At 45.4% G+C, this 16,986-nt stretch overlaps 1 protein-coding gene across 3 annotated transcripts in view; it reads left to right on the top strand.

Moving 5' to 3' along the window:
* ITSN1 (intersectin 1) overlaps nucleotides 1–16,986 on the top strand; it is a 207,028-nt gene that overhangs the window by 54,806 nt on the left and 135,236 nt on the right. For all 3 annotated transcript variants that reach the window (XM_068270440.1, XM_068270439.1, XM_068270438.1), the window contains exons 3-4: nucleotides 2,418–2,513; nucleotides 5,896–5,959. In XM_068270440.1, the coding sequence (XP_068126541.1) occupies nucleotides 2,418–2,513; nucleotides 5,896–5,959 (160 nt within the window). The remainder of the gene's footprint in view (nucleotides 1–2,417; nucleotides 2,514–5,895; nucleotides 5,960–16,986) is intronic.

Genomic DNA, 16,986 nt, shown 5'->3' with positions numbered 1-16,986 from the left:
CTAAGAATTTACAGCACGATGAGTTCTGCCGACTCAGGTCAAAAGCTGGCTTTGAGGCTGTCCCTATTCTTTCCTGAAATAAAATTTTCAGATCAATAATGCAAGTATATTGCATTGCTAATTTTGTTTCTGTAAAGCTGCTTACCCAGACTGGTAACGACCACCATGGGGAGACTCAGCAGACCAGCGTGTGTAAAGGGGCCATAGGACTTTTTCCCGCTGCCCAATCCTGTTGTTTTCCTTTGCTTACCCATGCCCAGGAATCCGCTCCTTTGAACGCCACTCCTTTTCATTTTCTGCACTGTTTGTCTGCTGTGCTTTGTTTGCACCCTCAGCCTTCGTCCTGTTAACCACTGAACATGCAAACAGCACAGCAAGATCAGCTGATTACTTACTGATCACACAGGTAGCTCAGCTGTTGTTAGAGTACCTGTTCTTCAGGCAGGATTTAGAAACCGCAGAAGAGCTCCTGAACTTGGTGTGTGACTACCGTATTTTCCACTGTATAAGACGACTTTTTATTCCCCCAAAAATGGGGAGAAAAAGTCCCTGCGTCTTATATGGCAAAGGCAGGGAATCCCTGACTTACGAACGCCCGCCGATGGGAACTGCAACCCGACGCCACGTCGGGGACTCCCTGCACTGCCCCTTTTGTGCTGCTCTGCCCCGCGTGTGTGCCCATGGCTCCCGCACGTTGTCCGCTTTCTGTCAACAATCCGTGTGTATGCAAACGCTGCCGCCGCTTATGCATATGTTACCCCTGTGTGGCCTGCAACTGCCCGCTTGTGCGCCCGCTTGAGTCGCCGCTTTCCCCTGGTGTAAATAGTTGTACCGCGCTCATCTTACCTAAGTCAGTGTCTTCTGTAGGGATCGGCGACTTGTTTTCACTTCCGCCCTTCAACTCTAGTAATTGCTTCTGCTGCGTCATCAGCAGGTGCCTTCACTAGGGGGAGCCGCGTGTGTGAAGACAGGTCTCCGATCCCTGCAGAAGGCACTGACTTAGGTAAGATGAGCGCGGTACAACTATTTACACCGGGGGAAAGCGGCGACTCAAGCGGGCGCACAAGCGGAGTAGTTGCAGACCACACGGGGAACATATGCATAAGCGGCGGTGTTTGCGGACATACACATGGCAGTTGTGGACCACCCAGGAAGAACATAGAAACAAATGGCGCCGTTGGGGAGGGGGGGGGCGGGGGGTTGAGGACATGCACGGGGAGGTACACTGTAGGCAGAATGGGGACACCTACGGACAGCAAGACACACACTAGGGACCTAATGAAGACAGCAGGACACGTACTGGGGACATACAGGGAACACCTGAAGACAGCAGGACATATACTAGGGACATACTGGGGACAGCAGGGGACCTACCAGAGACACACTGGGGACATACTGGGGACAGCAGGACACACATTTGGGGCATACTGGGAGCAGCAGGGGACATACTGGGGACAGCAGGACACACAGTAGTGACATACTGGGGACAGTAGTACACACACTGGGGACAGAAGGGGACACACTAGCGACAGATAGGGGACACAGGAGGACACCAATTAAGGGAGAACATCTGCAAGACGCTCCTGGAACATGGACGCACCGGGTTTAGTATTTTTTTTCCTTGTTTTTTGCCCCTAAACTTTGGTGCGTCTTATATTTCGGAGCGTCTTATACAGCGAAAAATACAGTAGATACCTGTAGGCTCATGTATAGCATCATGCTATCAGAGTAAGTTAGTGGAAGGAAACACCAGGCCTGGTGCTGCAACCATATGGTGGTTCTGCGATTCCCCTCAAATCAACGGTCAAATCGATACTTTCCAACAGGTTCGATATGATTTCCAATCTTTTTCTGCTGTCGATTTTGTACAGAAGAAGGAGAATTGCTCAGAAAGACGATTGGAAATCAGACCTGTCAGAAATTATCGTTTTGACCAACCTATATGACAGTAAATTGCATAGTGTGTACCATGCATTTTATCTTCAACTGTAGTAGTTGGTTTCAAAGCAGATTTTTGGCAACAATTTATCTAGACCCTCTCCTAGAAATCCCAGCAATGTTATTCATTCATAAAATATGTGCGGTTGACAGGTAGCACCCAACAGATGACAAAGAAAGATTTGTGCTTTTTTTTTTTGTCTTTTTTCTAGTTCTGCGGGTGAACTTCAGAACCATGGCATGTGCATGTGTTGTCTGGTCATGTGACGCATGTCTGACAATGTAGAAGGTGACACTGGGTGTGTTTTATTGAAGAGGGCCTGTCTTATGTATATGATGCTAGCAAAGATATCCTGCAGGTCTACTCTGCAGTCACTTGTGATTGTTATTTCTGAAAGTATATATTTTCTTTTCCTGCCTTTTTTTTATTTATTTATTTATTATACATTTTTGACTTTTCAATCTGTTTTTGCCCCCAGCGGGGAATTTAGACATCTGGACAATAACGGTGGAGGAGAGGGCAAAACATGACCAGCAATTCCATGGCCTCAAGCCCACCTCTGGCTATATTACTGGTAAGTCTCTGCTACAGAATGTCTCTTGACAGCCATTTCCAGATATAACGGCTGATATATCAATATCAGTGCAAAGAGAACTGGCGCAGTTGTGGAGAGCTGCCATGCATGAAATTATTCCTTTTACAGTGAATATAGTTTATTATTATTAATATTGTTGGGGGGTAGTTGTGTATTTAGTTGTTGGGGAGAGTGATCCTGAGAGAAAAAAATGTCCTGGCCTTTTTGGGGATTCTGACTTTTGCTGGAATGGACGGTGTAGTCTCTGCTCCGATGGTCTGCTGTGGTCTGGCTGGAGTTCAGGGCAGATGAGTTCCCTCTATAGGCTATATGGGGAATGTATCTGTCCAGGATTCATGGGCTGCACAGAAGTGGATCCAACAAATTCATTGCAGACTAACGTGTGAACGGCTCCTATGTTTAAAATGGGATCCATTCAGTTTTAGGATGAGGGAAAACTGACAAAAAATATGTCCGTTGCAGCAGAGCTCATAATCTGGTCATATATCATGGACTGCAAATCCTTGAGGTATGATCTGTGTGAGCTCTGCTGACGTGACCATTGCAGGTCAGGAATTGTAAACTAGACTGCAGTCCATTCCATCCTCCTGTTAATGGGATTTGCTCCTGCTAATCTTATTCCTAATCTGATTATTTCAAACAAATAGACGCCCTGTTTCCAAAACTGTTCATTTTCCCCCCACCCACCCTTGCTAAAGTGTATGCTGCGCTGGCGATCAGTAATTGGGTTAACAAGCCAATTACATTTTACTGTATAGATTCTGTGGTTCCTCCTCCTTCCCCCCCCCCCCCCCCCCCCCCCCTGCGGTGTTCTGCTAGATAATTGCATGTTTGTTTTACTGGGAAATAGAATTATCGCTGTTCAAATTAATCTTCAACTCCCATTTCAATGAAAAACATGAGCGCTGTCTTCCAAGACAAGCAATATTTAGCTGATGAAATAATTGCGGTATGTGAAGCTTCGGAGTGTCTTTTCTTTTTTCTTATAGTTGTATCATAGGGGATTATGTCTACTTTTAAACATTTCAATTATTGCAGAGTTTTATAAGAAGATGACGTAAGTATATACTTGCGATTTTAAATCCATTTGAGTTGTGCCTGTTTTACTTTTTGCTTGTCCAAACACAGGCCATTTTGTTGTTGCCTTGGCAGCATGTTTCTCGTTGTGCTGGCTTCAGTGCTTCCCAGAGATTAAAGTTGCTTCAGTTCACTAAGACACGGGTCGCTAAAAATGTCATGTTCTGTAATTTAACTCGTGGTATTTTTAGACTTTTTTTCCCCCACAAATTCTCTAACGTTTTTACAGATGCGGTAATAGTTTTTTGTAATTTACTGTAAAAGTGCATGACAAGTGACTGCACCAGTAAGATATTTACCTCCTGTGGTAATTCAGTCATCATTTTAATGAATAATGCAGAACTACATTTGGTTATTTGCAGTACATGGAAGCAGGGCCGGATTTAAGGCAAGGCCCCATAGGCCATGGCCTAGGGCACCACAGGATCAAGGGCGGGAGGGCAGCAGACTATACTGGGGTGGGGGCTGGAAGGGTCACCTGGCTACCTATACTGGAGTAAGGGGGGTCACCATGCTATCTATACATAAGGGGGAGTGACATCTGGCATCTTATACTAAAGGGAAGGGGGGGAGGGGTCATCAGTCTACCTATACTAGAGGGAAGGGGGGGGGGGGGGTCATCAGGCTCTCAAAACTAGAGGAGGGGGGAAGGGTTATCCGCCTGCCTATTGTAGAGGGAAGGGTCAACAGGCTTCCTATACTAGAAGGGGGCGGCTGCTGACAATGGCCTTGGGCGGTAAAGAGTACAAATCCGGGCCTGCATGGAAGGTGAATGAAAGATGTGATACAGATAGCATTTTTTTTTTTTATTTTGAGTGCAAGTCCAAGGTGCATAAAATGAACATTAATTTATTATATCAGCTAAAAAACATTAGTATTAAAGCGACAGTAAAGCCAAAAATATACACGGCAAGTGTGTTCACTCGGGCTACAATACCCTCCGTGTGGCCCCTTCCAGAGTGCCAATGAAGCACTGCGGCACTTCTTTGGCACTCTGTATTTCTGATACAGATCTCTGATGCAGAGAGTGCCATGGCACTCGTCCATAAAGGGGGCTGGGCTAAGTGCTGGAAGTGGCCACATGGAGAGTTTTGGAGCCCAAGATACACAAAAAAACCCGGCAAGTCATAACTTTTAGGCCCCATTCACACCTAAAAGTGAAACCGCAAGCGTTTTGCGTTTTTGGGAACTTATTTTTTTTCCCCCTCCCGGCAATCCACTGCACACTGCGTTTTTGTAAAAAGTGCTTTTCTAAGTTCTTTTTCCAAGCGGTTTTGTAATTCACTCCCTGACACAAGTCAGGAAGTGAACTCTTTGACCCGGAAAAGAATAAGTACTATGTATTTATTCTTAAAAACGCGAACGCAAGCGCTGCACAAAGCGATTTTGTTAGCGTTTAGCGCTCTTCCTATACCTTCCATTATACGAAAAACGCCGCGAAAATGGTACATGCAACGCTTTGCTGAACACAGCGATCGAAACGCGCTGATATGAACCTTCCCATAGAGATTCATTGCACAAGCGTTTTGTGAGCGATTGTTTTTTTTTTTTTAAAATACACCTGCGCTTGAAAAAAGGCGGAAAATGCCCCTTGTGTGAACAGGCCCGCAAAGCTAACATGGTACATGCCATGTATATTTTTGGCTTTATAGTCTCTTTAACTATCTAATGTTAATTACTGCATTATATTGTGACATTAGGGAAATATGATTTTATTAACGTTGTTATTTTTCTGAATAGTTTAATTAGTTTTCGCCTTTTCCGTGCTGTTTCCTTCTATAACCTTGCAGAATGGCTTGTTAGTTACCGACAGTCCCAGGCTGGAGAGAAATACTGAACATCTCACTTGATTTTACCGCATGTGATATTTTGTGAATTGACATTGACAAACCATTTTTGACTTGGCTATGGCAGTTTCCTGTCTGTAAATTTCAAGGCATTGCAGGAGATAAAATGCTGTTGCCAAACAATCAGTTCCTTCCTCTGTGCATATCTTCCACTGTGCATAAAAACCCCTTTTAGCCTATCGCATTGTTAGTGGGTGTTTTTTTTTGATTACTGCATTTTTTTGCCGTTCACAGTAGAAGTCCTTAGTGGTATACAGTATATTTAGAACTGGGTTTGATTTTGAAAGTCTTTGAGAAGCATGTGATGATGATGACTGATTTAGTCTAAGCACACAGTTTAGTTATAGTAATATCATCAAGTTTTATTAGTATCGTATCATTTGCTGTCACATGTTTACCCTACCTTTTTTTTATGCCTTGTTTATTGTTCATTGCAGGAGACCAGGCCAGAAATTTCTTCCTCCAATCAGGGCTCCATCCTCCTGTTCTCGCTCAGATCTGGTGAGTATTGCACAGGGAATAATAATGTTGAAAGTGTACCTGAGACGAGAAGCTTACCTGGGGCTTCCTTAAGCCCCCTTAGGGCCGCTCGTCCCTCGCCATCTCCCCGGGTGGCTCTGGTCCCCAGCAATTCACCCCAAAAGCCTAGCCGAGTTGCGCTTAGTCGCGCATGTGTGGCCAGGTGCGCTCCCCTGTTGTGCTCCTGTCCCTGGGAGCAATATCCGCAGGCGCAGCAGTACTGCACAGAACACTCCCAGGGACCAGAGCGCGCCTGCCTGCGCATGCACAATCTAAAAAGAACTTCCACTTACTGAGAATTGTAAGATGTTGCAGCAAGCGCTAATGTATTTTAGCCTGCCACCCTGTCTTTTGTTCATGGCAATGCCATTCCACAGGTGAAAGATAGGATATTTTTACTATGGTTCCACTTAAAAATGCACTCAGTATAAACAGAATACATTTCATGCCCAGTTATTCAATACATAGATGCACTGTGGAATATTATTATTATTATTGGATTTTTAGCGTCAACATATTTTGGAGCTCTGGGCAATAAATAAGGTGACAGACAATAAGGGGTGCATAAGCAATAAGACACACAATGCCAGATCATACAATAATACAAGTTCAGGTTATTCTGTGGGTAGAGTGCACAGTCAAGTATGATGATACACAAGGAGAAGCGCCCTGCCAAAGGCTTACAATGTATTCTAAATGGCTACCTAGCCTTGTACCTCTCACCTATAGATCCCGTGGGTCTAGCTGAGCACAATACTTGACATTTGGTTTGTATAACTTGTGCCTTGTGCCGACTGCTTCATAGTCTTGCACTGTGGAACATTCGTGGTCAACTCTCTCTAAATATGCTGGGCATCTAGAGTGGTCCCTGGCATCACCAGAAGACCACACATTATATTCCAAGCTGCTTAAAGCGGATCCGAGATGAAAAACGAACTATAACAAGTAACTTGTCTAAAGTTTAGATAGTTTACACGGCAAATCTATCTGCAAACAGCTTTAATAGAATACGATTATTTCTTTCTGTGATACAATGACAGCAGCTATGTTGTTTGTAAACATTACACAGAGGCAGGCTTATCTGCATCTTGAGCAAAAAACCTAATCCCCCCCCCCTCCTCCTCCCTCCTCCCCTTTGCCTCTGAAATCTCTGCCTAGTAATACCTCCCCCTCCTCCTGCCCAGACTGAGCTCCCATGAGCCCTTGCTACTGTCTGAAAGAGCCTTGGCTCTCTGAAAACCTGTGGGTGTGGCTTGCTTAGTTTATAGGGAATTTGAGTATTAAAACAAAAACAAAAAAGTATTTGGCTTGAGGAATGCTGTATAAACTATATGACAGGAACACAATTATGCAATGAGTAAAAGTTCATCTCGGATCCACTTTAAGATACCTGCAACCATAAAATAGTCACCTCTTTATTAATTTACTGGTGTTGGTTACCTATATTTTCATAGTCAAGAACCATATTCCAAATCTAATAATGTGCTATAGTCCTTGTTAAGATATGTAAAGGCTACGGTTGATCTGTGCAGTTATTAATCTTAATAAGACACAGAGGCATGCTCTGTGCATGATAACATGCCTCTGTGTCCTTTTTCTGCTGCCGCCAGTCCCCCCCACGGGCTCTGCTGTCCCCACCATGATACATAGCACCAGGCTAGCAACAAATGTCAATCAGTGTCCTCCATTACATGCTGCTCTTCCCGCCTCCGCTAGCTTCCTCCAATCGGAACTTAAGCCTCGACCCAGGAAGTACTTCTGTGCAGTACCACCACAGGAGTAGTACTCCTCATTGTACCACCATGCACCTGATCAAGCCCTTGCAGTCAAGATTTTCCAGCATGCCCGATCAATCCTTTTGACCAATTTTTTGATGGATATTGATGCTGAAAGTTGAGTAATGTATGTGCACCCTTACTTTTTGGTTGTAATTGGAGAACGCTTTCCACTGACTTTTGTCCCATCCTGGTGAGATAACACTAGTGTTGTCCCCACCCCCATTATGTTATGATAACAAAAATAAGCCAATTCAATTGTTTCCCCTATTGAAGTAGTGAACCACAGGATTCTGGAGCCCTGAAGGCAATAGGAGGATGCTTCAAGTGTAATATTTTTTTGTTATTTGTCTTGCATAGCTTGAACAGATTCAGATAAAATACTTTTTGAAACCTGCATTCCAGTAAAACCTAATCTGGTCTAAAACTGCAGCCAGTAATGTGCTGTAAAGCTGCATGTTCTAAATAACAATCCTGTGACTGATGCATTAATTTTTGTCTCATGGGCCAAAGTATGGGAGCTGCACATTATGTACAGGAGGGGGGCGGCAGGCTTGGTACTACAGTTACCAACAGTGCTGGCCTTTTCCATTGTAATGAGTGCAGGCCCAGATTTAGATCACAGGAGCCTATAGGCACAGATGTCCTGGTGCCCTAGACTTCACCCTCCATGAACCTACCGAACTGCACCGCAAGTGTGGTGGCTGTCCCAGCGTTACTTCTCCCTTACTGTAGGTGTCCCTGTAGCCAGAGGTACCCTCTGCATTAAGTAGCTAGAGGTGCCCCTGATTGAAGGGAGATCTAGTCAGTGGAATGCCGAGAGCTGGGTGAGCAACCTTTCATTTACATTCTGCTCGGGACTCTGCATAGGGAAGGTCATGCTCAGGAAGGGGAATGAGCTGCCTTTCCATCATCAGGCGCCTGTAGGCACGTGCCTTATGGTAAATCCGGCCCTGAATGAGTGGAGAAGGTGTGACACAACTGTAGCATGAATCTCTATAGTGCCGGTGCTTCCATTGCTTTGTTGACTGGAAAACCAGGGAACCGTAGAAGGAAGTACAAATGTGGGTTGACCCAACTGCGGTCATTTAGGAGATTGTACTGGAGTTTTAGTTTTTTTTTTAACTTAAGTCATCTTTATTGAGGGTGTGAATAAGACATACAGGTGTCAACCGTACGCAGACGGCTTGCATGGTACAATTGCAGGTAAGTGGTACAAAGAGGAGGGAAGAAATGTAAAAAACATTATTATAAGGTGTTGATTTAGATGTAAAGGAAGAAACCTGCAAGAGAATAGTCACAGTCTTACTTTAGATGAGGAGAGATTAACCAACAAAGTGACATGTTATATGCTAATTAACATAAAGCAGACCCAACAAAAAACAAAAATATATACATATACAGCCGAGATCCAGGAGGGAATCCCCCACCACACAACAAGTTCCGTGTAGTTACATGGTCCGTTCACAGGGATTAGCCCCTAAAACGAGTGTAGCGGGAAGTGATCCAAGTGTCCCAAATAGAGTGGAACTTACGTTCTGCTCCCCTGCGGGTGTATAATGCTTTGTGGAATGGTAGCATGGTTTTTATGACTCTAATCCAGTCAGATAGATCGGGAACCAGTGGCTGTATCTAGGCCTGAGTGAGAACCTTGCGGGCAACATGAAGCACGTTAAGTAGGAAAAGTTTAGTAAATTTGTTATAGGTGTTGTGTGGGAGCAAGTTAAGCAAACAAAGTTTGGGATCAAGTGTCACTGGACAACCCATTTTATCGTTTAGAAATTTTATAATTTGTTGCCAATAGAGGTTCACCTCAGGGCAGGACCAAATCATGTGATAGAAAGTGCCCTGGGTTAGGGCACATTTAGGACATAGAGGTGAGTATCCGGGTCGAAACTTAGCCAGTCGGATTGGAGTAAGGTAGGCCCTATGTATCACGTAGAGACTAAGTAGTCTATCTGGTATGTGGGGGGAAACCCTGGCAGAATCTCCAAGAGCCTCCTCCCAATCTTCATCGGAGATCTCTCCAAGATCCTGCACCCACTGAGATTTCTTAACAAAGGCTCTACGCGTGGCACCAGTTATCATAATGGCAGAGTACAAGGCAGAAATTAATTGATTGGAAGAGGAGCCAGTGACAATGTTAAGTATGCCAGAGTCAAAAAGAGTAGGTGGTAGTGTAGGAAACTGAGTTTTTAGGGCATGCGATAATTGTATGTAGTAGAATTGCATAGATGATGGCAATTGGAATTTGGCCGCTAGTTGCTCAAAAGGGACAATAGATCCAGAGTCAATAACCTGGTGCACATAAAGTATACCTCGGTTAATCCATAGTCTACCATTGGGGAGTTTACGGATTTCAGGAAGGCCTCGATTTTCCCAGAGAGGGGTAAACTTCATAGGGGCATCTGGTTCAAGAAATTTATGTGCAGTATCCCAAACTTTAAGAGTTTGGCGGAAAGTATCCGGAAATGATTTGATATGGGGGTAGAGTTTTTAGCACCAGTTGCTATAATGGAGAGGGGGTCCATGCGTTGGAGTGGGGGGATATCACTAAACAGGCAGCAGGAGCGATTTGGAGTTTTAGTTTTAAAACCGAAAACTTCATATCCACCAAAGTTACTTCCTACCTGATCCTCATTGGTAACCGTTCAATAAAAAGATACAGATCTTCTTCTCTAATGTATCTAGCAAACGGTGACTGCACAGGCTTTATCAATGCTTGAATGGCATTTTCAATATAAAATAATGCTCCATACCACGCTGACTAGTTATTAGTTTAGGTATTTGAGTGCTTGGACTTCTTGCGTCTGTTCAGTTGTGAGTGGCCAAGATAAAAGGACAACCTGTGAGACCTACCAGAATATTTTACACATTTTATCCCTTTCTTTTCAAAAAAACGGATCCAATAGACCAATATTTACACCTCAGATCAATTGTACTATACCTGCTAACATAAACGAACCATGTCACTCACCAGGTGATGTAGCATATCTAAAGGTGGCCATTCATCAGACGACTTGGCAGCCAGTCGACCATCCAATTCGGTAATCGAGTCAGATGAAAATTGGTGCCGCCAAGAGCATGCCTGATCGATGTTGACACCCCCCCCCCCCCCCACACACACACACGTCCCTGCATTAATCCTTTACCTGTCCAGTGTCGCCGCAGTGTCCAGACTCCTCCCCCGGATGTGTGACTCCACATGCATTGCCCACAGGGCGCGACCCAAGGCCAACTGCGGTAAGATTTCATGCTGAAATTTGTCAGGAATCAGCCTGCGGCTTATAGCGGCCAACACATCTCTCTGATCAGATTTGATCAGAGAGAGATTGCTCGATACATGGGTACCTTAACAACTATTCAAACCTGAGATACGGTGACTATTCACTCTGGATCTTTCATATATCTTATGATTATGGGAGATACTTATCACCTATTCATTTTTTTATTTTTTTGGTCTCTTTCTTCTTTTCTTTTCTACTGTACTTTCTTTAATTAAGACATACGTTTAACATTTAAACTAAACTGCTGCTTGTGTCTGTTCTCTGCTTAACGTTGGCAACTCCTATAACCTCAAAAATGTACTGGTTAAAATGTAAAGATGTTCTGTCGATTATTTAAGCCCTTATAGTGTGTCTACCCACAAGTGGCCAGGATCACCAGACAGCTTATTCATTATAAAACAGAGACTTTTGACTGATTATCAGCAGTTTTCAATTGCCAAATTGTTGCCATACTTGATGAATAATTTGTTACTCATTTTTTTTCTTGCAAAACGTTTCTTTACTTTTGCTGTTTTTATGATTGAAAGCGTTTCAGTAGGAAAATAGAGATCTGTGATAACAGGATTATGCGAGACGCCACCTTTATTCTCATTTGAAAAATGTTACTGTTTTGCTGTCGCACTGAATTTTGACCTCCAGGAATGTCTGAGTCACTCACCTGCAGCAAACATTGAGCTGGTGGGAATTGTAACTCCTGATCTGCTCACTGTATACATCCCAGTCATACACACCGATCATCATCTGAGCGAATGCCAAGGATCAAATTCTGAAGGCTAGACAACGGAGTCTCCAAAATGTTCTTGCTATGAGCATCTGAGCTGGACCATGGAGAAATGGAAGATTATTGCCAGGGGGATGTGATGGTCTTGTGTAGGAGAACTCATGGAGAAGCAGGTGACTTGTTTGATCAGCTGACAGATTTGCAAAGCTTTGATTTGCTGTGATCACATCCTGCTTTAGCACATGATCGTGATTAGCAAATCATGATCATGACTAGCAGATCACATGCTTTGCCATGAGTTCTAGACATGACTAATACTATCGGGGATATAACGGCTGCCATATTTATTTCCTTTTAAAGAATGCCAAATACCTGGCAGGCATGCTGATCTTTTTGGCTGCAGTAGTGTTTTAATTGCACACTTTTAAAACAAGCATGCGGCATATATAGCTAGACTTTAAAATGAAATTGTCATAAAATTTCATTAAAAGCAGCATAGCATTAACAGCTCGCAGTGTTCTCCCCAGGCTCTTTTAGCCGGGTGCTCCACCCGGCTAGTTTTGGTGACCACCCGGCTGTCATCGGCTCATCTCCTCCTCTGCTGGAAGCAGAGTTGCTCACAGAAGCATCGGCCCTGCATTCTCATCTCCCCCCACCCGGCTACTTTTTCATGCCACCCGGCTGGAAAAAAATTCTGGGGAGAACATGGAGCTAAAACCATGTGACTGGTTTTTAAGGGTTAAAACTCATGCGTTAGCTGCTAATTGATAAACCTGCCATTGCTGCTGGAGATGTATACACTGTGTAAACAAGGCAGAAACGCTTCTGTATCCAGGGGGGAGCAGAGAACTTTTACATATTAGATTTGCTTGCTTATTACTTATCTAAAACCTCGTCACATGCCTGACTAAAGTCAGCTGAGGTGGATGGCAACGACCACCTGAGCTGATAATCAGGCATGTGTACAGCGGCTGGTGACACGCAAGCAATTCACCTGGCAGATCTACTCACCCCCAGTGACAGGTGATTCCATTGTTCATGCCGCTCCCCTGCCGGCTGCGTGATGTCACGCATGCGCTGCTCCATCCCCCCGCATAGCAACACAGTACGCTGCCTGTGCACCTGACCCAGTAATGTCGCGCAAGGGGATCGCGACTTAAACCCTAATGGGCGACATCAATCACAGGTGGGTACTCATCTTAAAACCACTTAACGACCAGCTAACGCCGATAGGCGGTGCCTGGTCGTTAGTGGAATAGCATGGAAACGGCCGCTCGTACGAGCGGCCTTTCCATGCCAGTTCACGGAGGATGTCTCCGTGAACAGTGTGCGAGCCACCGATCGCGGCTCGCACACGTAATGTAAACACGCGGGGAAGAAATCCCCGCCTTTTACATCATACGGCGTTGCTGCGCAGCAGCGCCGTAAGTCAGATCGGCGATCCCCGGCCTCTGATTGGCCGGGGATCGCCGGCATATGATAGGCTGAAGCCTATCCCACAATGCGCAGGACGGATATCCGTCCTGCGCAGCCTTAGGAAAGGAGGGGAGGGAGGTAATCCGGGAGAGGGTGGAAAACGTTGCGGAGGGGGGCTTTGAGGAGCCCCCCCCCGCTACTCATCGATGACCGGCGGGGATCAGACCCCCCCAGCAGGACATCCCCCTAGTGGGAAAAAAGGGGAAGTCTGATCGCCCTGGTGTAATCCTTTAGAAATGTGCCTGGTCCTTAAGAGTACATCTGATAATTTATCCTGCAGTCAGCAATATCCGCTTCAGTGAGTGTGTTTAATGTGTTTAATGCTTTAGAAGCAAAATATTTTTTGATGACAATACCACTTTAATCACAGCACCTGATGTTCACACTCATTCTGAGGCTGAAAGTATAAAGTTGCCCATTAACGGTATAGTATTTTTCCCAGATGCAATCATTCGATCATATTTTTACCATCATATTGTACAGTAAAAGATAAAGACAAACACTTATATCGTGCTTTTCTCCTGGCGGACTCAAAGCACCAGAGCTGCAGCCACTAGGATGCGCTCTATAGGCTGTAGCAGTGTTAGGGAGACTTGCCCAAGGTCTCCTACTGAATAGGTGCTGGCTTACTGATCAGGCAGAGCTGAGATTTGAACCCTGGTCTCCTGTGTCAGAGGCAGAGCCCTTAACCATTACACAATCCAGCCACCACTAGGCGATATATTGAGAACATCGATGTGAAATGATTCTATGTTATCTAAAGATCAAAAGTGCCCTAGTTGATCCTTTTTATGGGACTAATCGATAATTGCCTTTTGATTATTTATGATCCTGCAAATCTGACCCAATAATCACAGCTGAGAGAAATCGTTTACCAGTAATGGGCACATTAAGAAAAACCAGGATCAGCAGGACTGTCTGGAAACTGGCATAATTTAAAAGGGAAAAATGCAGCCTTCATATTCCTTTCACTACTGTGTCCCTGGTGCCAGGTGCTTCAGAGCTCCTTCAGAGATCTCCTGGAGTCAATTTCTGAATGGGTCAGGCCAATATTAGGGGTCTTGTACAATATTAGGCGTGTGTATTTAAAGGGCAACTGTAGTGAGAGGTATATGGAGGCTGCCATTTTTTTTCTTTTTAAGAAGCAATACCAGTTGCCTGGCAGTCCTGCTGATCCTCTGCCTCTAATACTTCTAGCCATAGACCCTGAACAAGCATGCAGCAGATCAGGCGTTTCTAATATTAAGATTAGCTGCATGTTTCTTTCTGGTGTTATTCAGACTCTACCGCAGCTGAATAGACCAGCAGGACAGCCAGGCAACTGGTATTGTTTAGAAGGAAATAAATATGGTAGCCTCCAAATTCTTCTCACTTCAGTTTTCCTTTAATTGTATTCTATCTGTGGCTGGCTGATCAGTGCCCAAGTGAACAGGTACAGGTAGTCCCCAGGTTACGAACACCCGACTTACGAACGCCCGCCGACCCACCGCGATGATGTCAAGCAGCCTGGGGACTACCTCTTATGCCCCCTTTCCTAATGCAGAGTATGCGCAGCAGAAGCGACTACAAGTCTCACCTCTTCCATGGCGGCTCCGGGCCAATCAGCGGCGTCCTCTCTCCCCTCCGTGTTCCTCCCAGCGGCTTCCCTAGCGTCGCAAAATGACAAAATCAAAATGAGCCCCCCGCGGCTCCTTCTGATTGCGTCATTATGCGATGCTACTAGTGAAGCCGCTGGGAGGAATGGGGAGGGGTGAGAGGACGCCGCTGATTGGCCCGGAGCCGCCATGGATGAGGTGAGACTTGTAATCGCTTCTGCTGCGCATACTCTGATTTAGGGGGCATGGGGGGCACATGGAGACACAGAGGGGGACACTGGAAGCACAGGGACAGAGAAGGCACAGCGTTTCGACTTAAGGACGGATTCAGGAAAAGAACGAGCCTACAGTCCCTATCTCGTTCGTTAAATCGGAACTACCTGTATATTTGAACAGAGTGCTAGCTGAAGACACATAGCAGCATATGCTAGTGAGTGCAGTTGTCCTGTAGTCAAACTCTTGTTTAACCTGCTGAGCGGTCTGGACGAGCTCAGCTCGTCCAACACCGCCAGAGGCTGCCGCTCAGGCCCTGCTGGGCCGATTTCATTGAAATAAAAAGCAGCACACGCAGCCGGCACTTTGCCAGCCGCGTGTGCTGCCTGATCGCCGCTGCAGCGGCGAAAGAGGGGTCCCCCCAGCCGCCCGAGCCCAGCGTAGCCGGAACAAACAGTTCCGGCCAGCGCTAAGGGCTGGATCGGAGGCGGCTGACGTCAGGACGTCGGCTGACGTCCATGACGTCACTCCGCTCGTCGCCATGGCGACGAGGTAAGCGAAACACGGAAGGCCGCTTATTGCGGCCTTCCGTGTTACTTCTGGCCGCCGGAGGCGATCGGAAGAACGCCTCCGGAGCGTCCTCTAGTGGGCTTTCATGCAGCCAACTTTCAGTTGGCTGCATGGAATAGTTTTTTTTTAATTTAAAAAAAACCCTCCCGCAGCCACCCTGGCGATTTAATCAGAACGCCAGGGTGGTTAACAAATCCTGCTTGCCTGGCTGTCAGTTTAAATAAATAAAGGATGACAACTTGCATTCTTCTCAGTACATTTCCTTTAAAGGGGAACTGAAGTAAGAGGTATACGGAGGCTGCCATATTTATTTCATTTTAATCAATACCAGTTGCCTGGCAGCCCAGCTGGTCTATTTCTCTGCAGTAGTATCTGAATAACACCAGAAACAAGCATGCAGCTAGTCTTGTCAGATCTGACTTTAAAGTCTGAAACACCTGATCTGCTGCATGCTTGTTCAGGGGCTATGGCTAACAGTATTAGAAGCAGAGGATCAGCAGGGCTGCCAGGCAACTGGTATTGATTAAAAGGAAATAAATATGTCAGCCTCCGTATACCTCTTACTTCAGTTCCTCTTTAACAAGCATATAGCCTGAAATGGCAGTTACCTGACTGCCATGGCCAGACATTCTACATTACATAATTGCAGTACAGGCCACAGGGAACCTCTTATCATGGCCTTTCTATACTAGAGTAAGAAGATGTTGCTGCTGCTGCAGCAGCAGCAGGTACATGGCCACAGATTCCCTGCCAAGCAACTCCAGCACTACATTCTGCACTCATTGCAGCAAAACCCCTGAGATCGCTGGGTTGAGGTGTGTTACAGGCCTGTCGAGGATGATGGTTGCTGGAACTGCACACTGGCTGGCAATTATGAGCCCACTAACCACGTAAACTCCCTCATCCCGTCTTATGGCTCCTCCTCAGCCAGCTTGCTTATTTTACTCTGGAGATAAGTGAGAAATTGTTGCAGGCATTACATGTACAGATTTCTGTAGAGAAATCCATTTACTATGAACGTTTGCTGCTCTCACTGAACTTGTGATTTATTCCATTTATCCGCACTGGGAAGTCTGCCAAAATATCTTACAGAAATCAGCGCACTTCTCATAAACCGACTCTTGTTAGGCAGCTGTAATGTGTGTTGGCTTAGCTGAATGGGGACTGGCACTAATGGAGTATATATTGTAATTGTGAACAGCAGATGCAGCGTACGCTTGTATCCCACTCTGGTTGGTTACACCCTTTAAAAGCAGGACCTCTTTTGGTTTTGAGGCTTTTTGGACTTCCTGCAGCAGTGGGGTCTGTGACCTGCAGTTTCTATAAAATAGTATTGTTAAAACCTGAACTCATAACTTCCTCTCTGCTCTAA

Source organism: Hyperolius riggenbachi, chromosome 2 (genome assembly GCF_040937935.1).
Source record: "Hyperolius riggenbachi isolate aHypRig1 chromosome 2, aHypRig1.pri, whole genome shotgun sequence".
NCBI classification, from domain to species: domain Eukaryota; kingdom Metazoa; phylum Chordata; class Amphibia; order Anura; family Hyperoliidae; genus Hyperolius; species Hyperolius riggenbachi.
Note: the sequence above shows the minus strand (reverse complement) of the source record. Positions and strands in the feature narration are given on the sequence as shown.